Source organism: Colias philodice, chromosome 16 (assembly GCF_061535455.1).
Source record: "Colias philodice isolate Cphi_HAF_F1 chromosome 16, ilColPhil1 Martin Lab GWU primary, whole genome shotgun sequence".
Lineage (NCBI taxonomy): Eukaryota > Metazoa > Arthropoda > Insecta > Lepidoptera > Pieridae > Colias > Colias philodice.
The window spans coordinates 786025-813056 of NC_143101.1; the positions used below are offsets into that span (position 1 = coordinate 786025).

The 27032-nt window shown below is 34.1% G+C and overlaps 1 protein-coding gene across 1 annotated transcript; it reads right to left on the reverse strand.

Moving 5' to 3' along the window:
- On the reverse strand, positions 1-26633 carry LOC149481408 (nose resistant to fluoxetine protein 6-like). Its single transcript, XM_089705295.1, has 12 exons — positions 26557-26633; positions 15783-15922; positions 15225-15564; positions 14344-14455; positions 13824-13911; positions 13205-13371; positions 8035-8217; positions 7308-7478; positions 5934-6078; positions 1974-2160; positions 1025-1167; positions 1-144 (listed from the first exon to the last, which is right to left on the reverse strand). The coding sequence occupies exons 1-12, from the start codon at positions 26624-26626 to the stop codon at positions 1-3; spliced, it is 1890 nt and encodes a 629-aa protein (XP_089561421.1). The 5' UTR covers positions 26627-26633.
- Positions 26634-27032: the final 399 nt, after the last annotated feature.

A 27032-nucleotide genomic window follows, 5' to 3' on the forward strand; every position in this document is an offset into this window, starting at 1 on the left:
TTAATGAGCTTTTCTAGCATTTTCCTTTGTCCTTTCTCCAAATAATAACACTTTGAAGAATGTAATGAATGGTGATTCGATAAACAAGTAAATTGGTACGGCGAGGAAGAAGGACAACCACACGATGCTCAGATGGTGCATCAACTGAAATAATATAAAAAAATATTATGAACAACATAATAAAACAATATAATGATTGTGAAACTTATCTGTATATGAAGAAAGGTAGAAGCGCTCTTTGATAACTTCAGTTTGATTGTTATGATGTATCTCTATGCAAAACACTATGTTATCAACCATTATACTAATTACTTACATACATCACCTCTTATTACCTACATTGATTACATTATCCATCCATACTAATATTATAAATGCGAAAGTAACTCTGTCTGTCTGTCTGTTACTCAATCACGCCTTAACTACTTAACAAATTTGCATGCAGAAATTTGGTTTAGAGATATTTTGATACCCGAGAAAGGACATAGGCTACTTTTTATCCCGGGAAATAGGATAGGTTTTATCCCGGAAATCCCACGGGAACGGGAACTATACGGGTTTTTCTTTGACTGCGCAGGCGAAGCTGCGGGTGGAAAGCTAGTACTTAATACTTAATATACTTAATAATAATAATTAATATACTTAATACTTAATATTATTAATATTATAAATGCGAAAGTAACTCTATCTGTCTGTCTGTTACTCAATCACGCCTTAACTACTGAACCAATTTGCATGAAATTTGGTATAGAGATATTTTGATACCCGAGAAAGGACATAGGCTACTTTTTACCCCGGGACATAGGATAGGGAACGGGAACTATACAGGTTTTTCTTTGACTGCGCGGGCGAAGCCGCGGGCGGAAAGCTAGTGCTTTATGAATCTAAAATCGTCCAAACTATCGACTATTACGAAATCTTAAGGCTCAAAAACTAAAAAAATAGAATAATAGGTAGATACCTTACTATAAATTGCCGTTAAAGATTTCTGGGAAAAGATACCAATAAAATAGAAACTACTAACAAAATTAAATGACGAAACGTGAGACAGCTGCGTCCTCGTGCCCTTGATGTAGTGTATGATGCTGAAATGTACCAAGAACACCCCGTACGTCAGCCGGCTGGGTGTTTTCCACCCTCTCCACTCGATTATGTCGCAAAATGTGTCTGAAATAAAAAATAAAAATTCGTAGGTATTACTTACAGTTAAAATTTTACCATCGACATTCGTCCAAATCCTTTCAAACTGCAATTTACTTGCTCTTTCTACTATAATATGTACATCATTTTTAAGCGCGTCACACACGGTGAAGATACTATAATATTTTATCTTAAGATACTGTAATATTTTATGTTACAGTATCTTAAGGTATCCGGTATCAGCGTTCTGACCATCATTTTTCTTTTTGTCATAGCGTACTAATGTGGAGGAAGGAAGGTGGAATTCCTCCATCGAAAAAGGGAGGATCCTCGACCAGTCAACTTGACTGGCCGGCCGTGAAGGCCCCGATGGATGATGTCGGAAAGTTGTATATATAGCTCTGTAGCGAAAACATTTCGCTTGCGCGATTCAGAGCGAGGTGTCGCTACACTAAGACCCCTGTAGAACCGCCATCCTGTTACAAATGACACGAAATTTTGTGTCAGTGTGTGACGCGCTTTACACTTAACACACAATGTTCCCAAAAGTTTTATGCAAGACCATATTATGAATTTATATTCATTCGTCTTTATATTCATTGATTCATAAACTTAGTTTAACGACTGTTTTCAAAAATATACATAAAATCAATAACATTTAAACAGTGAATGATGACAATATTAGCAAGGTGTTAGTAACCTTACTGCCTTAGTAATTGAGACACTACACACATTTAGCCATAATTTTGATAGGTACGAAATAATATGTACATTTTTTTGAGTTACAGATACAATGTTTCTAAGAAAATAAATATTAAGATTACCATAATTACCTTCAAACCTAAACACCATGCCCAAAACCATGAACGCAATCATAGAACCAAATAATACTCTATTATACGCTGCATGTAACATCCTGAGTTCTACAGACGCTCGGGGTCCATCTTTGTAGAAAACTGACCCACTGTACATGATAAGTACGCAAAATACAAGTGTAAGCCATAGGAGTACACCTAGTATCTGTAATTGAAATAAAACAGTCTTACCACAAAAAAACTTTAGAGTTTATCTTTAAGCGCGGGTTCTCTTTAATCTGGTGTAGTCGTATTTCACATAGACAACTATTAAAGTGACAGATCCCAGGTTTAAAGTTAGACTGTGTTTAAATTGTTGTGTGGTAGGACCATAAATCCTACTAATATTATAAATGCGAAAGTTTGTGAGGATGTGTGTGTGTGTGTTTGTTACTCTTTCACGCAAATACTTTTGAACCGATTGCAATGAAATTTAGCACACATAATATAGAGGGTAACTTGGTTAACACATAGGATAGGTTTTATCTCGGAAATCCCACGGGAACGGGAATTACGCGGGTTTTTCTATGAAAACGCGGGCGAATTCGCGGGCGTAAAGCTAGTATTTAAAATAAATTTAATAAATTTAATAAATGTTGGCTGTAGGGTCACATTCAAAGGAATAAAGAATTCAATTGAATTCAAAGGAATAATAAAGAATGCTTTTGAATTGACATATTCTATAATGATCATTGATGAATGATGAAGTCATGTTTTTTTACTATTATGTGTACATGTATTGTGAGATGCAAAGGTCTTGAATTTTGAGAAAACAAACCATTAATCATATTATATTAATTTGCCAGTAAATAAAATCAGCGTTAAAAACTTTGTTAAATACGTACGCACGCTTAGAAGTTCTATAAATTATGTGAGCGTATAAGCTGTGTAATAAGGATTAAGGAATGAAATTGTCGGTTACCTATCTTAATCTCGAATTTTAATATTCCGTATATCATAATCCCGAAAACGTTTGGACATTTTGTCATAACCCCGAATTTTAAAGTTTCGTAGTAAGTTTTGTTTGCCATATATCGCAACTCCGAATTTCATTTGCCCATTTCTTCATTTGTACGACGTTTTACAATCCAGGCATACGAAATCTAAATGCACAAAATCCAGATGACCGTAATCCATATGCACGAAAGCCAGATTTTTAAAACACAAATTTTTGAAATACAGTTGATTGATATCCAGACAAACAATGTCCAGATTTTTTAAATTCAAATAAACGATATCCAGAAAAACGAAATCCTTCCAGAGAGTCGCAGCACGAACCTAACCTTACCTACTGAATAGATTTTAACACTTAATCCTTTCTGTAATGGGCAAGTAAAACAATAGCGAGTCGGTTCTGGCACTCGCCGGCCGCTGCCGCGGCACGCTCGCTTCGCTCGCTCGGCTCGTGCGTGGGGTCGCAGTTCAAACCTAACCTAACCTACTGAGTCGAATTTGACACTTAAACCTGTCTGTAATGGAAAAGTAAAACAATAAAGGAGACAATTTTTTTTGTTTGGAGAATAGGCCCACCTCAATTTTTTAGCGTATATTAATGAAATGTGTGTTAATTTGTTCCTTGAAGTCCCCAGATTAAAGTGGTGACATTACTTTTACATGATTTAACCGGAATCTTTAGAAATACGTGTGCAAACATTCACCTCATTACTACATAAAAACCTTAATAAAAACTAACTGATAATGAGCGATTTCTTGTGTGACCCATCCGAATCATTGGGTACAATATATTTAAATAAATGAATAAATAAATATTAGAAAACATCATATACCTACATTGTCACGATTCCAAGCTCAGAAATCGGACACAACGAAGGTACCGCAAACACAGAGACCCGATTTGGTTATAAATAGTATAGAAAATAGATATAAGTGGGTGTACCTCAAGTTAATGGACCTTGATGCGATTTTAGCGATTGGGAAAACTGATTCAATAAGAAATTATTAGTTAAGTAGGTAGGTATTTAGGTACGTGATATTTTATGACTAAGAGTAGGTACATAATATTAGGATAGGTATCCATTTGCACAGCTATTCTATTATTCATGTTCAATTGTAATATTAAACGCTCTTAAGTTGTAGCAATTTCATTTTAAAATAGGTAAAAAAAACATTGTTTAGGTACATTCATTGCAAACATTGACGCAAGGGGGCTACGACAGGAGGAATCTGACATATTCCATCAAAGCAGCCAATAGATATAACGTTTCGTTACACGGATTTTTTTAGCTGAGTAGAAAAAAATTGTTTTATTTGATAAATGACAGGATTTAAAATCGCTATCAATCATATTCTTCCATATAAATAAGAATAAAAACAGTTTCTAAAGTGGTTTATTGAAGGCAATTTTTTTCGCTTTTTGGTTTTATTTTCATTCTATCGATAAAAACGTTTCGTTCCAGTTTTTTTTTTATGTTGGCCATTGTTCTTGGTTTGTTGACAGCACAACAGCAGGGATGATATCAAAATAAGGCTTTTTAATTCGATTTCATGATTCCGGTTTCGTTTGTAAAACAACGAAGCTTCAAAATTCATAATATAATTTTATATTTTTACACGTTTTTTTTTATTACCGAGTCTTGGTGGGCCCACAAAAAATAGTCTCCTTTACTTACTGGTAATGTTTATTTTCAGGCAATAGTAAAATCACGATTGTATGGGAACCAAATAATTTATCTGTTAAACGAATATTATATGGGAACCAAATAAAAAGATTATGAAAATTTGGTAGTAGTTTATTTGGAAAATGGTACGATGGGAAACAAAAAAAAGTATTCTGAGAATCTGGTATAACCATAGAAATCTAAATAACAAGACACTAGAAGTCGTAAGCGTGCGTGACCTTGTCGCCACTCAGGTGATTTTCACATCACCAGTGCATTCGTCACTGTTCAGTTGCTCTGGAGACGTATGAGTGTATACATGGTGTGTTTCAGCAATTCCCATTGCGGAAATTCTTCCACAAGTTGTAATTATACTTATAAAGGAATAATATTTCAACGGAAAATATTTTTTTTTAGAAATAATGCCGTTTTTCCTTAAAATTATAGAATATTTACAAGTATTACGAGTGTCACCATAGTAATCGAAATAACAATGAATGACACAGTCGACCATTCTTATTATCACGTTTGTTCGTATTGGAGCAAAAAGTCTCATATACTTAGGGATGTTATTCTAAAATAAACCGTAAATTCGTGCGTTAGGATACATATTCAAAAGCTTAATTTAATAGTTAAGTTAGTTTTCACTAAAATCAAGCTGTCCAATAAAAGGCATAGTTTACTTGTGTGTACTGTTTAGCTTTCGGTTTGAATGTGTTGATTTTGGCGACAGCGGTTTTCATACGAATTATGACATTATAGCACTTCTATGTGTCTTGTTATTTAGATTTCTATGGGTATAACTATATCTGGATTATGAGAATACGGGAAACAAAAAATACTTATTAAAAATCTGGTTTTGGTGCATCTGGAAATTGATTCATCTGGGAAATTAAAAAAGGAATTTTAAAAAGTTGTCATTCATTACATCTGTCTTTTAAAAGTTTTAACAACCGTTTTCGGGGTTTTAAGATTCGGGTACTAGAAATTCGAGTGTTTTAACAGCCCCCCTAGTCAAGTGGCTTTCTGTTAGCGTAGCGTTCAATAGAATAGACTACGAATGTATGAGATTGACGTAACCTGTAGATACGTTTATCTACAGCCTACGTCAATCTCATACATTCGTAGTCTATTCTATTGAACGCTACGCTAACAAAAAGCCACTTGACTAGGGGGGCTGGTTACCGAAATTATCGAATTTAATAACTCTTTCTTTTCATCAATTTATTAACTATGACTTTATAAAATATAGCTTGCTACAACACCTAGTATCAATACTTAAAAACACCTTATCAAATCAAAGAACACAAATGGTACGTACCTTATTTTTCTTGAATTGGATTTTATTCTTCTGGGCATTGTATATGAAGGATCCGAGTAACATGCCCATGGCAAAACATGAGGTATTATTGTAGAACAGAACATAGAGTTTAGTGAACGTCGGGCTGTTTTGAGAACGAAATAGTCTGTAAAAGATAAATTTGTATTCACTAATTATTATGAAAAGGATAATATTTAAAAATTCGTAGATCTAGTCGGCAGTTTCTTCCTAATTCATTTTACTTGGTATATTATACTTGATAGTATAGGATACCGATATAAAACGACCTTCACCGAGATGCTTAAAGTTAATATCTTAAATATATTGCAAATCCAGAATACTAATTAATTGTTAAAAAAAAAAAAAAATTTTATACATTTCACCGGTTTGATTATTAAACAAATTCTATACCAAACGAAAGGTTGAAGCCCACGGGATATCAGACTATGACGGTTTTTGAAAACACATCAAAATTGTGTAGCCCCAGCTCCGCCTATTTTGATATATTATTATATCCAACAGAACATATATTTTACCTGTTTGTTATGGATAGACTCAAACTATTTCATCAAGTTTTAAACTTTTTCATTTGAAAAAATCTACATCATCAGGAAGATAGGTTGTTTCTATCGATATATTTTAGTTAGTTTAATATATCGATAGAAACAACCTATTTTTTTTATTAGTTAGTTTATCTAACGTCGTCACTCGCCACAGATTATAGGTAGGTAGTTAAATTTTGTAAATGTGTATGTGTTACAGTCAAAACCCTTAACCAGTCAAAATAACCTTATTGACAGGTAAAATTAGTCAATAAGGTTATTGACCAAGGGCGTCAGTCAAAATCCTTATTGACTGATTTTATCTGACAAAATCAGTCAATAAGGATTTTGACCGACACCATCAGTCAATGACCTTATTGACTAATTTGAAGAGCAGACATTCAGTCAATATAGATTTTGACTAACGTACCCAGTCAAAACTGATACTGATTCGTGCGTGCAGCCGGCTCTATCGAATTATAAGACGTTGTCACGTCAAAAAGTTTTATGAACCTTTTTAAGTGATTTTCTAGTATAATTTCACTAACTTCCTTAACTTTTTATGAGTTTTGACTGGGCACGTAGGTCAAAACCTATATTGACTAAATGTCTGGACTTTAAATCAATCAATAAGGTTATTAACTGAGGGTGTCGGTCAATAACCTTATTAACTGATTTTATCAGATAAAATTAGTCAATAAGGGTTTTAAACGACACCTTTAGTCAATAAACTTATTGACTAATTTTACCGGTCAATAAGGTTTTTGACTGGTTAAGGGTTTTGACTGTAACATATGTACTGGCAAGTGATAAATTAATAAATAAATCTCACTCAGGTGTCAAAGGCATGGTCCCCTCCAAATCATAGACCCACACATGCACAACTGGACTCACACATCCAACCAGAAACATTACAAATATACACAGGTTTCTAAATCGCTTCTGTGCAGCCAAGAACACTATGAGTCCTAGTGTATATATTTGTAGTTCTGCTGCTAAATGCCTGTAAAGGTAGCAAATTTAATAAGAACTTCATCACAAAATATATTTAATAATATTTTACAAGTTCACAAAAACACTAACTTAGTGCTAGACATTATGACACAAGGAGCAGAAATAAAACTGAAATTATTTTCCGGCTATCTAAAGTTAAAAAATTATGAATATAGTATACGCTTTTACAATATACCTGATAGAATTAATGAGTTCAATAGTGCTAAATTTAAAACTTAAAAAAATGTATTAGTTCAGAGAGCCTATTACAGCATTAATGAATATAATATATATGGAAGATGAAAATCTATTGAAAATTGTCGCGAAAGAACCACAGGACAGTTCATTGACATCATTATTGAGATATAACTTAAAATGTAATATTGACTTTATAGTCTAAGATCCCACCGCAAGATTAGTGCGTTCACAGTTTTTTTGCTAAAACATTATTATATTCTCCTAATTATAAATATAAATAAAATTTTGGTTTTAGCAAAAAAACTGTGAACGCACTAATCCTGCGGTGGGATCTTATCTGATATCTAAATAGTATTTTAAAATCTTACCAAGTTTCAATAGCGCATTTATTGCCCTCTATGAAATTGTTGACATACAGTAAATGTGACCACCAATATTTTCTACAGTCATTGGAGATGGGTGTTATAATCTTACCCCAGAATGGACCTGATCCCAAATGTCTGAACCAGGTCATCACGAAGCCTAGGACAACTGCTAGACTTGGTGTAAGCCTGGAAAATCGTTTTATTTATTTATTTATTTATTTATAACACTTCATTGTACAAAACAATGTAGGAAATGTGGTACAAATTAATGAGGTACAAAAATTTTGCACAATAGGCGGCCTTATTGCTACACAGCAATCTCTGCCAGGCAACCTGGTAGGAAAGGAAATGTGAGAAGAATAAGGATAGCGCAAAAAAAGAAATACAAGAAAGAATATATTAAAAAATGCCTACATACTACATAAACTACATATACTGTACATAGATACTACATAGTTATATAAATATACTTGTATAATACACTACACAAACTACAATACAGGGTGTCCCAAAAAGTAGTGATGAACGGAAGCTGGGAGGTAGAGGACCTAAAGGGCTATCCGAATCACCCCTATGTATGTTATGCGATTTTTCGTATTTTCGGAGTTATGACGTTTTTTTCAATTTTTCACCTATCGCCGAGTACGGTGATATTTTCACTCATGGTGACGTCAATTATTGCGGAAGGTGCTTGATTTTTTTTGTGTGCTAAGCTGAAAGATAGGCCAATTCAGTATGGTAACATTTACTATCGTTAGATCTTTGAATGGAATAAAAAAAAGAATTAAAATGCCAAGAAAGATAAAATTACCCAGTATGTTCTCCACTTCAAGGGCCCGTAAAAAAATAAAATCACATAAAAAAAGTTTTCCATTTGGCTTTTAAAAACTTGCTCTATCTATCAGGTAGCTATCCTGAAAATTTCATTTTATTATTCAGAAGGCTTCAATCGAAAAATTGAAATCTAAATGAGTAACTACGACATTGGGGCCTTCAAGAAAAGAGCTTATTTGTCCATAAAAGGCCGGCAAAGCACCTGTAACACTCCTAGTGTTACAAGTGTTTATGGGCGGTGGTGACCACTTAACATCAGGTGGCCCATCTGCTCCTTTGCTTGCTCTGACATAAAAAAAAAAAAAAAAAAAAAAAAAGAGGTAAGTGCAAAAATTGAATTAACATGATGATTAATAAAAACAAATTAAAACCAATAACAAGGTGTTTAATTACCAGAAATTTTTAAAATGACCCCGCTATTGCTCAGTGCAAGTGCGACATCACCGTAAAAAGTTGTCTTTTAAATGTCTGAATGCCCTTTTATCATTTTTAATGGTTTCTTCTGCTACTATGAATTTCCAGGTTATTTCGTTCAAATTGTGGCATTCAGACATTTAAAAGACAACTTTTTACGGTGATGTCGCACTTGCATTGAGCAACAGCGGGGTTATTTTAAAAATTTCTGGTAATTAAACACCTATTTATGGGTTTTAATTTGGTTTTAATGATCATCATGTTAATAAAATTTTTGCACTTACCACATTTAGATTTCAATTTTTCGATTGAAGCCTTCTGAATAATAAAATGAAATTTTTAGGGTAGCTACCTGATAGATAGAGCGAGTTTTTAAAAGCCAAATGGAAAACTTTTTTTATGTGATTTTATTTTTTTATGGGCCCTTGAAGTTGTGAACATACTGGGTAATTTTATCTTTCTTGGCATTTAATTCTTTTTTTATTCCATTCGAAGATCTAACGATAGTAAATTTTACCATACTGAATTGGCCTATCTTTCAGCTTACCACACAAAAAAAAATCAAGCATCTAGCGCAATAAGTCACGTCACCATAAATAAAAATCTCATCGTACTCAGCGATAGATGAAAAATTGAAAAAAATGTCATAACTCCGAAAATACGAAAAATCGCATAACATACATGGGGGTGATTCGGATAGCTCTCTAGGTCCTCTACCTCCCAGCTTCCGTTCATCACTACTTTTTGGGACACCCTGTATATATTAACAATATATACAAAAATTATAACTCTGTCTGTCTGTCTGTTACTCAATCACGCCATAACTACTGAACCAATTTGCATGAAATTTTGTATAGAGATATTTTGATACCCGAAAAAGGACATAGGATAGGTTTTATCCCGGAAATCCTGCGGGAACGGGTTTTTCTTTGAAAACGCGGGCGAAGCCGCGGGCGGAAAGCTAGTTATACATAAATTATTTAGTGCAACTATTGCATGGCTAGATAATGAGCTTTCAATAGGGACTTAAAAGAACAGAGCGTTTGAGCACGTCGGATACTTTCCGGCAAGGCGTTCCAGAGCTGAATGGCACGAACAGTAAACGAGTTGTCATAAAAGTTTGACCGATGGACGGGAGTACATAATAATAAAAGGTTGGAAGAACGAAGAGTGAGATTGTGAGTAGAGCTAAGATAGTTAAAGTTGTTTTTTAAATAGGACGGTGTTTTAGGATGAAATAAAATACAATACAGGAGATGAAGAATGTGAGTATTCCGGCGGAAGCGAACGGGGAGCCAGTTTAATTTTGTTCTAAACTCAGAAATATGATCAAATTTACGTAATCCATAAATAAATCGTATACAAAAATTTTGAAGCTTCTCAAGGGTGTCTAGTTGGTATTCATGGAGATCTGGATAGGATGAATCGGCAAAATCAAGGAGAGGAAGGAGTAAAGAATGAGCTAACGTAATTTTCGTAGTGATCGGTAAAAAGTTTCGTAAGCGCCGCAACGAGAACGCCGATGAGAAAACCCTTTTACGGACTTGTTTTATTTGCTCATCCCACGAAAAAGTTTGGTCAAGTGTCAAACCAAGATTTTTTACTTGTGTGCTATATGGGATAGACACACCATCAACGACGATACTTGGTAAATCGGCCCAGTCGATTTTTGAAACGAGCTGTCTGCTTCCGAAAATAATAGCTTTTGTTTTAATTGGGTTAACTGTTAAACCGTAATGTTTACTCCATGAGACGATTGTCGCAAGATCAGCGTTTACTTGAAAAATCGTGATGCGTGTTTATATAATTGGAAATCGTCTGCATACATATCGTTATCTTTAATATAGGTACTAATATTATAAAGCTGGATATTTTGTTTGTTTGATTGTATGCGCTAATCTCAGGAACTAGGGTCCGATTTGAAAAAAATATTTCAGTGTTAGATGTCATACTTATCGGAAAGGAATAGGATATATTATATTATTAAACTAAGACCAACAAAAGCGGAGCAATGCGGTTAGAACTGACACAGTCAATAAATATTTTTAACTAGCGACCCGCCCCGGCTTCGCACGGCTTCGCAATGGCGGCCGGCCGGTACCGCCGCAAACGCTACCACAGACGCTACGTCCCGCAATTTTTAAATCTGTAACATCTTCGAAAATATGAATCACTTAAATCATACGGTGTAAAGGGCTATATAGATCTATATTAAATGAATAATGTATGCAAGGTATTTAATTGGTTAAGTATTAATGCTGTATTGCACGCCTCATAAGCGAAGCGTTGAGGTGGGTACTACTGTCACTTCGCGCAAAACATCTGATTTTTCAAACTTAAAATGTCTTTATGTATCATACATTGCACTTGTAAGATAATACATACACACACATATCAAGAAAAAACACTATTTTTAACGTTCATGATATTTTTGATGTCATTTTTGTTATTTAAACTAGTTAAAAAACAGTTTAAAAAAGTTCTGTCTTGGACGTCCGTGTGTCTGTATGTGCGGATCCTTTTTCTTGTTAACACGATAGCGACCGAAATACTTTACTAATCGAGTCTTTTTTTTTCTCTTACGCTTGAGTATGCTCAGGAATAGAACCCTTTCATTTTTCAGGGTCTGATTCGATGTGGTTTAATTGTTATTAAATAAACAAAAATAATAATTAATAAATATTTATTAAAAAAAAATTATGAGGCGTGCACTTTTGGATTTTCCAAATTATTGGTTAATATAGCTTCGAAAATTAACCATTATTTGTCGTAAAAAGTAAATGAAAAAAAAAAGTTATTGTGGGTTATCCATAAGAGATAGACATATATACCATCGCGGACTTTTCTGTAGACCTTTTCAATGTGTATACCTAATACTTAGTACATTATTTTGATAAAACTCGTAGGGTTCAGCCTGCGTTTGCAATGTAAGCGGAAAAAATGTAATTATTTACGACATCACATTAGAAACCTCAAAAATAACAGTACTTCTTCACTATTTAATGGATGTTATTATACATATAAACCTTCCTCTTGAATCACTCTATCTATTAAAAAAACCGCATCAAAATCCGTTGCGTAGTTTCAAAGATTTAAGCGTACAAAGGGACATAGGGACAGGGAAAGCGACTTTGTTTTATTAATTGAGAGCGTAGTGAAATTAAGAAAATTTTCATCAGAAATTTTAATATTTTAAATGTAATAAGATTCGTATTCAAAAGATTGATCTAGAATATTTTATTTAAAGGTTACAAAATGAACTACGCAATCGATCTTCTTGAATATGCATATCAAAGGGGTTTTAGACATAAAATATATCATTATTATTTAAGGATATATATTATTAAATTAGATTAGATTTAGATTAAAGCCCTTCTCCCATTACGATACTTCTTGAATACGATCCTCGAGTAGAATACTAGTTCGATATTTGCTCGCTACCCGATGCTCGCATATTATGCGACTGAAAAATGACTAAATTCATCATTATTGTGCCACGTTTTTGTGGACGGACGTTATGTCGAGCGATTCCAGTGACGAAGAAGCTCTTGCAATTTTTCTGTTTTATAGAAATATAGAAGACGTCAACGTAAGAGTAGAAAGTACTGAATTCATCCATATATTGAAAGAAACATAAATTGTAGAGTTTTTGTAGCCGCACGAGAACTACAACATGATCATAAGAAATTTTTATCTTTCTACCGAAGAGATACGCGCGAGACGCGACGCAAGAGCGACCAACACGGTGAGTCGAGCGATCGCGGACGTGTAGGATACCGGTAGCGTAGTGTGCGAGACTACATACAAATGTATGTGAGATACTCCGCGGCGACTAGTCTCCGAGACTTGCAGGATACTTGAATCGCCTGTGCGTATCGTAATGGGAGAATGGCCTGATTATTATTTATTATTTAGTTGTACCAACCTGCACATTCTATAGAATAATATCACAGGGAACAGCGCCCAAGAATTCTTCATCTTCTCAGAGTTTACACTCAAGGAATAAACTAACAATAATCCAGATAATAAGAAGAATAATTGTACTAGAGATGTCCCATTGAATAATACTTGGTAAACCTTATTTTCATATAACTGCAAAAAAAATTGTGATGATAATTTTACTAGAATTACCAAAATACAGATCCCAGTATAAGGCAGTTTTATGTGTAGTCATGATTTATCAATAAAAACACGGCATGGATTTACTTCGAAATTTGCATGAATATTAGTAACAGATCGGGTCAACATAATATAGGCTATATTATAACATCATCACGCTGTCCGATAGGAGCGAAGCAAAGCGGGTAAAACCGCGAGGCACAACCAGTATAAATATAAGTTAGATAAATGCACCCTCATAAGAGAATACCTACACGCATAATAAATTATTATATTTTTGTTAACACACACATCGCACACATACATGCAATATCTACAATATACATATTTCTATTGATATCTGTATCCACTTCAATAATAAATTTAAAATTTGATTCATCTAAAACATACAATCTTAATAAATTGGAAGCTAAATCTAACTATACCTTTTCAAAGTCATGAGGATTATCAGCAGCTCCATCCCCAATGATCCACGCCACGTGAGCTGTCATCATCAGGAATGTTGATATTGTTCTGTAAATAATAATCAGTTTTAGTCTGATGTGATGAAGAACACATAGTAGAACATACATAACATATTTAAAACCAAAAATCTTACTCAGGTGACAAAGGCATCATACACCCACACATGCACAACTGGACTCACACATCCAACCAGAAACATAATAAATATACACAGGTTTCTAAACCGCTTCTGTGTAGCCAAATACACTATTAGTCCTATCGTCTAGAAACAATCTGGTAACTACAAAATCCTATATAATGCTGAATGCAACTAATGCAAGTCCGCAAGTCTGCAAATTCATTGGATGAAATTATTTTTATGATTATGATTTTGATGTTACGATAATCTACAATATAGTTCTTTTCTATAAGGATATAGTTCAATGGACCGATGAGATCATTCATAGGAAAGTAATAAAAACTGAAGTAATAAATACCTACCTCATTCCATGCATTCCCTGAAAGCCATCAAATCTAGGATCTGGATTCGAAGTTGATGATACAAGACGATTCCAATTTTGTATTATTGAGAAACTTAATAATAATGGATTACCTGAAATGAAATTATAATTATTAACTATATCAGCTATACTATACAGGGTGTAAAGCGCGTCACACACGGTGAAGATACTATAATATTTTATCTTAAGATACTGTTATATTTTATATTACAGTATCTTAACGCATCCGGTATCAGCGTTCGGACCATCATTTTTCTTTTTGTCATTGCGTACTAAGACTCCTGTAGAACGGCCATCCTGTTACAAATGACCCACAAAATTTCGCGTCATTTGTAACAGGATGGCGGTTCTACAGGGGTCTTAGTACGCAATAACAAAAAGAAAAATGATGGTCCGAACGCTGATACCGGATGCGTTAAGATACTGTAATATAAAATATAACAGTATCTTAAGATAAAATATTATAGTATCTTCACCGTGTGTGACGCGCTTAATCGTTAAGTATGCACAGGCGATTGTTTTATTAAAAAAAAAAGACGTGTGGCATTCGGGGACTGCCGCAGTAAAACTATTGCATGCTATGCCTTCAAGCTACACCTCCGCGCCCGTCGGAGTGGGGAGCGTGAGGTTTTTTCGTTACGGAATTTCTGGATTCGGTCGCCGCGCTCAAGGCCCGCGGTATACAATAGCTTAAAATTTATTATAGCCATTTTACTCATTAGGTTAAGTTCTTTCGATATCAGTTTAAAGTTTTTGATATCTGCAATAGTTACGGAATAATCGCTTGTGCACACTTAACGATTACACCCTGTAGACTATATTTTATGATCATTTAATTCATGTAAATAGAAAAAGTCTCACCTGCACAATCCTTTCCTCGCCTTCTCAATCGTATATCATAAATAGTTGCAAGTGTATTTAATAAAACTATCCCTAAAACTACAGCACCAAACACTTTGTCACCAAAATCTATCTTAACTCCTTCATTTGGACGATCACAAGAATATATTGTTGATATTTGTGTTGTTAAACCATATTTATTTTCGTACATTTCGTTTAGGCATCCCTCAAGGATCTGTTCTAGGTCCTTTGTTTCTTTTGTTTCTCGTTCTAAAATGAATTTTTTACATGTTTTTGTGACACAGATACCGTGGTTTACAAAACTGTAGTTGTAATGTTTGTATGAATTAGCAGAGTATTCCTGAAATCATAATTTCAGATTTAGAAATAAATATTAAAATTATTGAAAACTAGCTTCCGCCCGCGGCTTCGTCCGCGTAGTTTTAAAGCATACAAAGGGATATAGGGACAACGAAAGCGACTTTATTTTATACAAGGTAGTGATGATATGCATAATGCATATTATTTTTTAATTGCCTTTAGATACTTATAAAATAAAACCTTATTAATTATTCTTACCTGAATCATTTGCATAAGCTCGTTCCCCGGTTCTGCATGTAATGTGACAGCAACTTGGCAATACACACTGTTTTCTTCATTTAGGCATCGTACATAATCATCTAGCTGAGTTAGAGGCGGCATGCGTGCGTATTCTGTGTCTAAAAAAAATTAACAGATAAATATTACTCTATTTTATCTAAGATTAACAGCTGTGCTCCACGGTATTACCCGCAGCGCCCCGCTCCTATTGGTTTTAGCGAGATGATAATATATAGCCTATAGCCTTCCTCGGCAAATGGGCTATGTAACACCGAAAGAATTTTTCAAATTGGACCAGTAGTTCCCGAGATTAGCGAGTTCAAACAAACAAAAACAAACTCTTCACCGTTATGATATTATAGTATAGATTTTACCGATTTAAAAACTCCCTTCTAACGGTGCATTTAGATCAAACGAGCGAATCCTCATTCTAACCCCACTATGTCAAATTTTTAGTGTAAACAGGCGTATAGTCCAGTCATTTCGTCCGAAAAAAAGGCAAATAAAAGAAAGTGAATTTGCGCATCTAATTTTTTGATATGTTGTAGGGGATACCTAGAAAAGCTTAACTTGAGTTTTTGGACCAAGATTTCCTATGAGCTTTAGTCGCCATCTTGAAAAAAGGGGTAAAATTGGTTTTTCGGCAATAACTCGGCTATCCGATGAAATTCGGAAATCACTTATAATACACTTTTTGTTCCTTTTTTATGCTCTACAATTAAGTCCTGACCATTTTTACCGTATCGTGCATCGTTATCGAGATATCGATCGATAAAGTAAAAAATTATAAAAAATAAATAAAAATCGTTTATTTGTTTCATAACACAGTGTACAATCAGTTTTGAATACAGTAAAAATTGCATATTATAATAACGGGCACTTAATAGAGATACACTAGTCCCCACACTAGGATGGGGTGAACAGAACACAGGGGGTGTTGTGGGAAACTAGTCTCTTCCTATGTTACAGAAGTATTTTTTAATTTCTAAAAATATACATTGCAGTGTAAGAAATATAACAAAAAACGAAAACGAAAATAAAATATTTAACAAACTCCAGTGTATGTGTGATACATATACACACACACACACACGCACACTCAGTGCGTGTGTGTGTGTGTGTATATGTATGTGTGTTTTATTTTTCACTGACAAGCAATGCTTCAGTTTCACTATAATTTAAGTTAAGTAAAAGTTGTTCTAATCTCTTTTTAAAAATATATATTGATGCATTTACTATATTTACATTTAATCTTTTAATAAACTTATTGTAGAGGAAAGGAATATAACTATAAAAGCGTTTGACAAAATAGGTATTACATTTCGGAAGCGTGAAATTGACTCGTCTTGGGGCTGTTGATGTTGGTGCAAAGGTTTGCTTAGACATTTTGTGGAACTTTTATGCGGTAGCCAGAATGTAAAGTTGACTGACAGAACTTTTGCGTCGGCGTAGAGTGTAGAAGTAGCATACCGAAAAGGTTTCTTGTAAGCAACTTTGAGTATTGCCCCTTGAGCGCGCTCAATTTTAAGCATAAGGGTGGAACCACCGCACTGTGTTTCATTAGATCAAAAAAATTTCCCTGTGCTGTTTATTGTATTTATCGATCAAGGGATGTATTTATAATGTAAGAGTAGAACACCCACGCGTCAATTTCTAATACTTTATTTAAAAAAAAAATGACAAACTTTAGGTGAATTTTTCATGAAAAATATTGAAATATATTCTGAAATCGTAACTGGCTAAGATATTTTAAATAAATATAGTCTTATAAAACATCTTTGGGCGCATATTGTCCAGTTTTTATTTTTGGAAAAGTACCTCCGAATACCGAGAAATATTTGTTTTCCAGATTTTCGTTTTTATTTTTTTTCTCCCTAAAAACGCAAAAGTGCGGCTTGTCACTAGCATAGAATTATTGCTCGTAATAAGGCCTATCACTCATAAAAAAACCACGCTGCACTATTGCGGTTTTTAGAAGGAATCCAATTTCAAAACAAACTGTCTGTAAACAACTGTGTTAAAATACAATTAAAAATATACAACTTATAATCAAGTTACAAACGACAGGAAAAGCGATCAGTGCAGTGCAACAGACGAAAAAATCTTAATTTTAACAGATTTTTTTTTACTAACATAGAAAGAATCGATCGTGACGCGGGATTCGAACACTTTTGAATGCTATAAAACATAACCTCCTCCTTTTTTTGAAATCGGTTAAAAATATAAAACGCATAATAAGTTTGATTCGTTAACCTAACCCATGGTACTCGTCTATACTTAATATTATAAAGCTGAAGAGTTTGTTTGTTTGTTTGAACGCGCTAATCTCGGGGACTACTAGTCCGATTTGAAAAATTCTTTCGGTGTTAGATAGCCCATTTATCGAGGATATAATATCATCACGCTAAGACCAACAGGAGCGGAGCAATGCGATGCAAATAACTGTAGCTTGTCAACAAATCTGGGTATAGCCCTTAGTAAAACCCCGTTGGGTATAAAACCTGTCTCTGATTGGATTCCAATAATTAATCTCACGTTACAACCGGTTTGTTTACGGACATGAAATGTGTATACTTTTGAAATTTTCAAGGTTATGTTTTTGAATTTGAATGGCCTAATAATTTCAAAAAATAATAATTAAATCGATCATTTGCAAATATGCATCATGCCTATGAATTTTGAATTTTAAAGGCCAAGCTAGTTACTAGCCTAGATTTTTTAACACAAGTTTTAAAAGCTTGTGATCTTAAAACTTGAAACTTTATTGAAAGACTTTTTAAGTTTTTGAAGTGAAACTTTTATTACATCCGCTAATATATCCGCTGTAGAGCAGATTTAAACACATTGTAAATTCTTTAAAAAATATAGTTATGGTCACCTGGTCAAATGGTCCCAACTGGACTTAATTTAAATGGGACCAACCGAAGCTTTCAAATAAAAAAAGAATCATCAATATCGATTCACCCTGTCGAAAAATAACAAAATAAAATACAAAATAACAAACCCAAAAAATACAGTCGAATTGAGAAACTGCTCCTAATACTAAGTTTTATAAAGGTTTTATATCAATGAAATGCTATATTAATGAAAAAAATATTAAAAATTAGAAAAAAATCGATCACGAGGTGTATGTAATTCGACCCCGCATCTAAACTCCCGCTCTTTTTGCAAAAAAAACTACTTTTATGTTAAATATGTACCTATTAATTGACAAAAGTTTTTTTTAAATTCCTATAGATAAATTTTAACCCGTGCTTTTATACAAGGCGTGTAAAGATATAATGTACGTGTAATGATACAAACATATAATTTAATTTAAAAAAAACTTGAGCGATGTCAAGTGACATCCGGATGGAACGAAGTGTTAAGTTAGAGAGAGACAGACAGAGAACCACGCGCACGCCGCACGTCTCGGCTTATAACTCTAGCAAAAAGTGCCGTGACAACTTTTCGTAATGGTCTAAGATCCGAATATAGGTCGACCTTCACCGGCGTGCTAATAGAATGAGACCAATTTTATAATAAAATATGTAGCCAATAAAAAAGTCTATTAAAGATGGGTTGACTGAAAAAATCCTGGACAGGACATTTTAATTAATTTTTAAAAAATATTTTTTTTAATTAATTGTAATATAATAAAAAAAATATAATAGACTTGAAGTATGAAACCTACAGAATGTGCATTGTGCAGTCATAGGGTTTTCTAATATTTACCTGGACAAACTGCTAGGTTGGCAGGTATAAACAGGCATGTCCGTACCAGTTACTTTAACTTGATGGGATGATAGAAAAAAATATATACAGGGTGTAATCGTTAAGTGTGCACAGGCGATTATTCCGTAACTATTACAGATATCAAAAAACTTTAAACTGATATCGAAAGTACTTAACCTAATGAGTAAAATGGCCATAATAATTTTTTAAAAATAATACGAGAAATATCTAAAAAATTAACTTTAAGCCCTCCCATACATTTAGTATGAGATATGAATATCCCATGTACATGGGTTGATCCAAAAGTAATGATAATCAATATTAAACAAGGTCATTACAGTTAAAATAATTATGTATTTCTCTAGATAGTCTTCTAACTAGATAACACTTCGATATTTTTTTTCCTTAACCCTAGAAAGATAGTCTGCGTCAAAATGACTCCTGCGTTTTCGAAATATAGCTGTATCTTTTTAAATGTCGCGAATCCATAGGTTACCTATCTTAATCTCGAATTTTAATATTCCGAATATCATAATCCAGAAAACGTTTGGACATTTTTTCATAACCCCGAATTTTAAAATTTCGAAGTTTTGTTTGCCATATAATCGCAACTCCGAATTTCATTTGCCCATTTCTTTATTTGTACGACGTTTTACAATCCAGACGAATGAGTTCCAGACATTCGTAATCTAAATGCACAAAATCCAGATGACCGTAATCCATATGCACGAAAGCCAGATTTTTAAAACACAAATTTTTGAAATACAGTTAATTGATATCCAGACAAACAATGTCCAGATTTTTGAAATTCAAATAAACGATATCCAGCAAAACGAAATCCTTCCAGGGGGTCGCAGCACGAACCTAACCTAACCTACTGAATAGATTTTAACACTTTAACCTTTCTGTAATGGGCAAGTAAAATAATAGCGAGTCGGTTCTGGCACTCGCCGGCCGCTGCCGCGGCACGCTCGCTTCGCTCGCTCGGCTCGTGCATGGGGGGTCACAGTTCAAACCTAACCTAACCTACTGAGTCAAATTTGACACTTAAACCTTTCTGTAATGGGCAAGTAAAATAATAGCGAGTCGGTTCTGGCACTCGCCGGCCGCTGCCGCGGCACGCTCGCTTCGCTCGCTCGGCTCGTGCATGGGGGATCACAGTTCAAACCTAACCTAACCTACTGAGTCGAATTTGACACTTAAACCTTTCTGTAATGGGCAAGTAAAACAATAGCGAGTCGGTTCTGGCACTCGCCGGCCGCTGCCGCGGCACGCTCGCTTCGCTCGCTCGGCTCGTGCATGGGGGGTCACAGTTCAAACCTAACCTAACCTACTGAGTCAAATTTGACACTTAAACCTTTCTGTAATGGGCAAGTAAAATAATAGCGAGTCGGTTCTGGCACTCGCCGGCCGCTGCCGCGGCACGCTCGCTTCGCTCGCTCGGCTCGTGCATGGGGGATCACAGTTCAAACCTAACCTAACCTACTGAGTCGAATTTGACACTTAAACCTTTCTGTAATGGGCAAGTAAAACAATAGCGAGTCGGTTCTGGCACTCGCCGGCCGCTGCCGCGGCACGCTCGCTTCGCTCGCTCGGCTCGTGCATGGGGGGTCACAGTTCAAACCTAACCTAACCTACTGAGTCGAATTTGACACTTAAAGCTTTCTGTAATGGGCAAGTAAAACAATAGCGAGTCAGTTCTAGCGTGGGGGTCGTAGTTCAAACCTAACCTACTGAGTCGACTTTGACACTAAAACCGGTCTGTAATGGACAAGTAAAACAATAAATTTACTTACTAACAATGTTTATTTTCAGTCGATAGTAAAGGTATAATCACGATTGTATGGAAATCAAATAAAAAGTTTATGAAAATCTGGCAATAGTTTATCTGTTATATGATTATATGGGAACCAAATAAAAAGATTATGTAAATTTGGCAATAGTTTATTTGGAAAATGGTACGATGGGAAACAAAAAAAAGTATTCTGAGAATCTGGTATAATGAGATCTGTATTATGAGAATACGGGAAACAAAAAAATACTTTTTAAAAATCTGGTTTTGGTGCATCTGGAAATTGATTCATCTGGGAAATTAAAAAAGGAATTTTAAAAATTTGTCATTCATTACATCTGTCTTTTAAAAGTTCAAATACCGTTTTCGGGGTTTTAAGATTCGGGTAATAGAAATTCGAGTTTTTAATAGGTTACCGAATCCATAACTGTGCTTATAGGACATTTCATAAGTCACTGAGAGCTACCCTATGGTATACGTGTCAATAGAGTTAGAGTAACCGATTTTGAAATATAACGACTACGTGAGTCAAAATTACGCATGATTATCTTTACGGTAACTTTTAAGATTTTGACTTCTATGGTAGTTTGAATATTTTTTAGCTTATTTTTACTGTTTATTGTGACTTAGGTTAAAAATTTATTTTTATACATATTGAAGCAAATATAGAAAACAATTGGGGATAGAAAATTGGAAGAATATTGTATACTAGCCGCTCTTATGCAAAGCGATGAGGGTCCCTGTGAAGAAACCGATAGTGAAGTAGGAGGACCACGAAATTGAAGATGACGAGCAAATTGACATAGAAGAAGCTTTTCCCGATGAGGTACAAAGCAAAGATGATATATTACATTCAAGCAAAAGGCGGAGTAGATGCATTAAACCGAATGTGTTCCCTGATGTTCAATAGTAGGAAGACAATGAGATGGCCAATGGCTTTATTTTATGGAATCAATAAAATTTCCTGCATATTGCATATTAAATTTATAGCCACAATGTTAACAACAAAGCACAAAAACATCTGAGTCAAAAAAACATGAAATATAGAAGCATGGAACCGTTTTCTTTGTTTATGCGTGGGTGTTTAGAATCACCAGCTTTGATAAGATATTTGCGTGATAATATCTACAATTTGTTGCCAAATGAAGTATCTGGTACATCGTAACAAAGTACTGAGGAGGCCTTCAGTAAAAAAAAACGTATTTACTATACTTTTTGTCCTTCTGAAATATGACGAAAGGCAAATGCCTCCTGCAAAAAATGTAACATAGTTATATGTCGTGAGCTTGCGTTGATATGTGCTAAACTTGTTTCTCACTATTTTTTATATAACTATATGTACAACATATATATAACATATAAAAAAGTCTGATAATTGTGGCCAAAAATAAGTTTTTATTAGAAATAATACGTGTTACAAGAATTGTAGATTTAAAGCATACGTTTAATGTTTTCGTTTTTTTACATGTAAAAAAATAATTAAAAATAAATTATTTGTAATATTAATTATTCTAATATAACTGTAAATATATAATAACTTACAATTTATAGAAAAAAAAACAATATACCGCGACTTAGAGCTAACTAAAAAACATGCGTAAATTTGACGCATGACTATCTTTCCCGTACTACTCAATATGATTATCTTTCTAGGGTTAACTTAGAAAAAAAAAAAACTTTGACTTCATCTACAAAAACCCCTCAAAATCGGCCATCACTTCGCTGTCGTCTTAAAATTTCTTATATCGACGGTGTTTCTTGTGCCGAGGTAAGAGATAGAATTAACTAGGAGCTAGATCTTACAAACAGGGTGGGTGTTCAAGCATTTTCAATGCCGATTTTTGCTTGGCAGCCATCACAACTGACGCTTTGTGATCCGGTGCGTTGTCTTGGTGAACCAACATTCAAGACCGAAGTTTGCCATGTCTCTTTTTCTTACTAACCTACCCGCAATCTTTTAATTTGGTCTGTGTAGTAAGAGCCCTGTGTAGTAGTGGCTACCTTCTTAAAATATTCCACATTTCTTCAGCGTCCCAAAAAACTACGGCTTTAATCTATCCCACTAATTTTCACTTTGAAAATCTTCACCGTCACTTTGGAAGCTCGCATTCAGGCCATTGATTGTTTCTTGGTTTCAGCATAAACATGGTGAACCCAGGTAACGCCCATGGTCACAAATCGTGACAAAAAATTATCCTGATCTCATAAAAAATTTAGAAATTCACCCTCTAAATGTTGAATCGTTGTTTCTTCTTTTCGTCGGGAAACATTCTGGCTCGCACTGTTCACATTAAAATTAATGTTTATACTTGGAAACGTGGCCTGTAGATATAATTTTTTTGTGATAACTTAGTGATTACATGAGCAAGCATAAAACATTTATTTTATATTTTTATGTGCACAGGAAATACCCAATTATCATTACTTTTGGATCAACCTATACATTTAATATGAAAGATTTTAGCTTTTTTTTTGTTTTTTTTTGGTATTCTGCTTTAATTACTTCGCAAATTTGGAGGGAAGTTCATTTAGAAACTGTAAATAGACCTCCTCATTGTATTGCACAATAAGGACGTCACTTCGAAAATCTACTATGAATACAAAATGTATGGGAAATAAATTGTATGGGAGCGTTTAATGTAACATTTTTGGTTATTTCTCGTTTTATTTTTAAAAATTTATTATGGCCATTTTACTCATTAGGTTAAGTACTTTCGATATCAGTTTAAAGTTTTTTGATATCTGCAATAGTTACGGAATAATCGCTTGTGCACACTTAACGATTACACCCTGTATATCAGCATGAGCGCTGTTTTATAACAAAATTGTTTATTGTCTCAACACTGCATAATTAAAAAAATAAAAAGATTTTTTTTATATTTAACTAAAAATATCCTGTCCAGGATTTTTTCAGTAAACCCATCTTTAATAGATTTTTTAATAGACTACATTTATTATAAAATTGGTCTCATTCTATTATCACGCCGGTACCGGTCGACCTATATTCGGATCTTAGACCATAAGAATTTTTTCCGTCTAGCCCCCTTTCACAACGCGCGGTAAGGAACTTCGTTCCAATAAATATGTAGCTATATCTACATTAAATTTATTGCTAAATTTCGCACTTCATAAATATAAATATGATGGATGTACTTACTTAAAAAAATACAATAACTTTTAATTGACATAAAATTGAGTTGGTTTCCTACATTACTTCAATTATTTTGTTATACAATACTTCCTATTATACTTTAATTATTATTTAAATATATGTAATAAGTAATATAATTATTCATATTATCATATCTTGCACATTATGGCGCTTTGTTTACATATTCATCAGGTTTTTCATACGCTTTTTTGAGATGCATATATTGTATGTATTAATTTATTTAACATGTGCATGAAAAACACTAATTTATTCAATTAGACTTCTACTAGAAGCACTTTTGAATCGTCATTACACTTTTTAAATTTACCACCGATTCGGAAAGCAGTATCTATGGAGAAGAACCGGCAAGAAACTCCATAGTTGCTCTTTTAAAATCATGTCCATATCTACTTATATGTCGTGGCCATATCGTAGATTTGCTCATTTCATGAAATGATTGATCATTTCACGAAATGGTCGTATTTCATGAAATGGCCAACATAGTTTGATCAGATCGTTAAATCGTCAATGTTTCACGATTTGGTCATCCTCATTTGGCCAGATCGTATAAAATATAGAGTCCATAAAATATTAAAAAAATTCAGAATCTTTTAAGAACTTGTTTATTGTCATTTAAGTTAGTGCCGCGGCAGCGGCCGGTGAATTCCAGAAGCGAATGGTTTTTTGCAATAGAAAACAGTTAGGTTAGGTTAGGTTAGTCTTTAATAAACAACGCACGAGCCGAGCGAGCAAAGCGAGCTTGCCGCGGCAGCAGCCGCGGGCGAGTGCCAGAAGCGAATCGCTTTTTAAAAAAGAAACAATGATAATAATATAGTAGGATATTACGTAAATATAGTTATGTGTAAGATTTTAGACGCATTTTTTCTTCAATATAAGATATCCGCATTTTCCATAGTACTCGAACCTCTTCGTCGTAAATTCTTTGCTATGACTTTCTTCATATTGTAATTAAACGAATTATGAAGTTTTTAACTGCAAATAATTAAATTTTCGCCTGCGGCCGCCATCTTATCACATAAACACAGCGCTTGCAGCGCCTCTACCAATAATTAATGTAACTATTTTACGATATGATCAAATAATTTTGATAATTTCATGAAAAAACCTCGCGTTTAGTTGGCCATATCGAGAAACGATTTCTTATCATTGATCTGCTCAAACCACATCATGATGTGGCCATTAGACATTCAACCATTTCATGAAATGCGACCATTTCACGAAATGATCGATTATATCATGAAATGATCAAATCTACGATATGGCCACGACATAATTATGCTTAAATCTTCAAAACTATGCAACGGGTTTTGATGCGGGTTTTTAATAGATAGGTAGAGTGATTCTCGAGAAAGGTTTTAGTATATAATTTATTAGGTTTTAGACAAAGCGGGCGAAGCCGCGAGCGAAACTGTAGTTTGAAATATTTAGGCTAATAGGTATTAAGTCATAAGAAAATTTTAATCAGTTAACCGATTCTATGACACTAATATTATAAACGTAGGTAATATTTTTTTTATTATTTATGGCTGTATTCTACTTAATTATATCTTCAAAAGAAATTTTGTATTCTGCAAAATAGGTATAAAAAAAGACAATGTTTTTTGATAAAAAATAATACAAAATTTCAGCGCTTCTAAATTCTTCTATTTCCAAAAAATATAAACTACAACTATTACAATATTTATGATTTTAAAAATAAAAAAAAAATGTTGTGTGGTTTTATGAAACCACGGTAAAAGTGAAACTTTCCGAACACTGCTTTATACCTACTCGGCAGCCGACCGTCACGCGACATGCGCTACACAGACCAAAAAGTTTGAGACGATGTAATAAATGTTTCACTTTAAAAAAATGGTTCTTTGTAAAGTAGGTTTACGATCGAGATGTTTACGTGATAACATAATGCAGTGGCAGCGCTCGAGATGAGACGGGAGATCGGTCCGTCTCTCTCTCATTATACCTGCGATCGCGCTCGTGAGGTTTTGGTGTGACACAAGTTTCTGAACATGTCACCCGACTAAAACGATTTTAAAAACGTTATCACGTTAAAAAATATTTTAATTATTAAAACTCACCATTCAAATGATATATAACTCCACTGCATGATTGAACTAAAAATATTAAACTTGCCCCTAGAAACATCATGTTGATAGGACGCACTGTGTAAAACTAAACAGACATTACTCTTTTGGATCATACAGCTGGTCTTTGATTTCGCCACTAAATAAATTAATAAAAAAGGTCTAATTAATATACCGGTTTTATTTACGTGAGGAATGTAAACACAATTAAGCGCATCACACACGGTGAAGATATTTTGTTACCCGAAATTTTGTGTCAGTGTTTCGTGTCATTTGTAACAGGATGGCGGTTCTACAGGGGTCTTAGTACGCAATGACAAAAAGAATAAAACCGGCCAAGTGCGAGTCGGGCTCGCGCACAAAGGGTTCCGTAGCAGCAAATATAATAAATTACAGTTAAATCAACCTATCTCAAAAACTATAAGAGATACTTTGATCAAACCAAAAATCGTTGAAAGAGTTAATTAGCA

Coding starts and splice junctions, on each gene's coding strand:
- LOC149481408 (XM_089705295.1), bottom strand. CDS start 26,626: ATGATGTTTCTAGGGGCAAGTTTAATATTTTTAGTTCAATCATGCAGT. Junction 14,456..15,224: donor GCGAGGAAAGGATTGTGCAG/GTGAGACTTTTT, acceptor ATTTCATTTCAG/GTAATCCATTATTATTAAGT. Junction 7,479..8,034: donor AAATGCGCTATTGAAACTTG/GTAAGATTTTAA, acceptor CTACCTTTACAG/GCATTTAGCAGCAGAACTAC.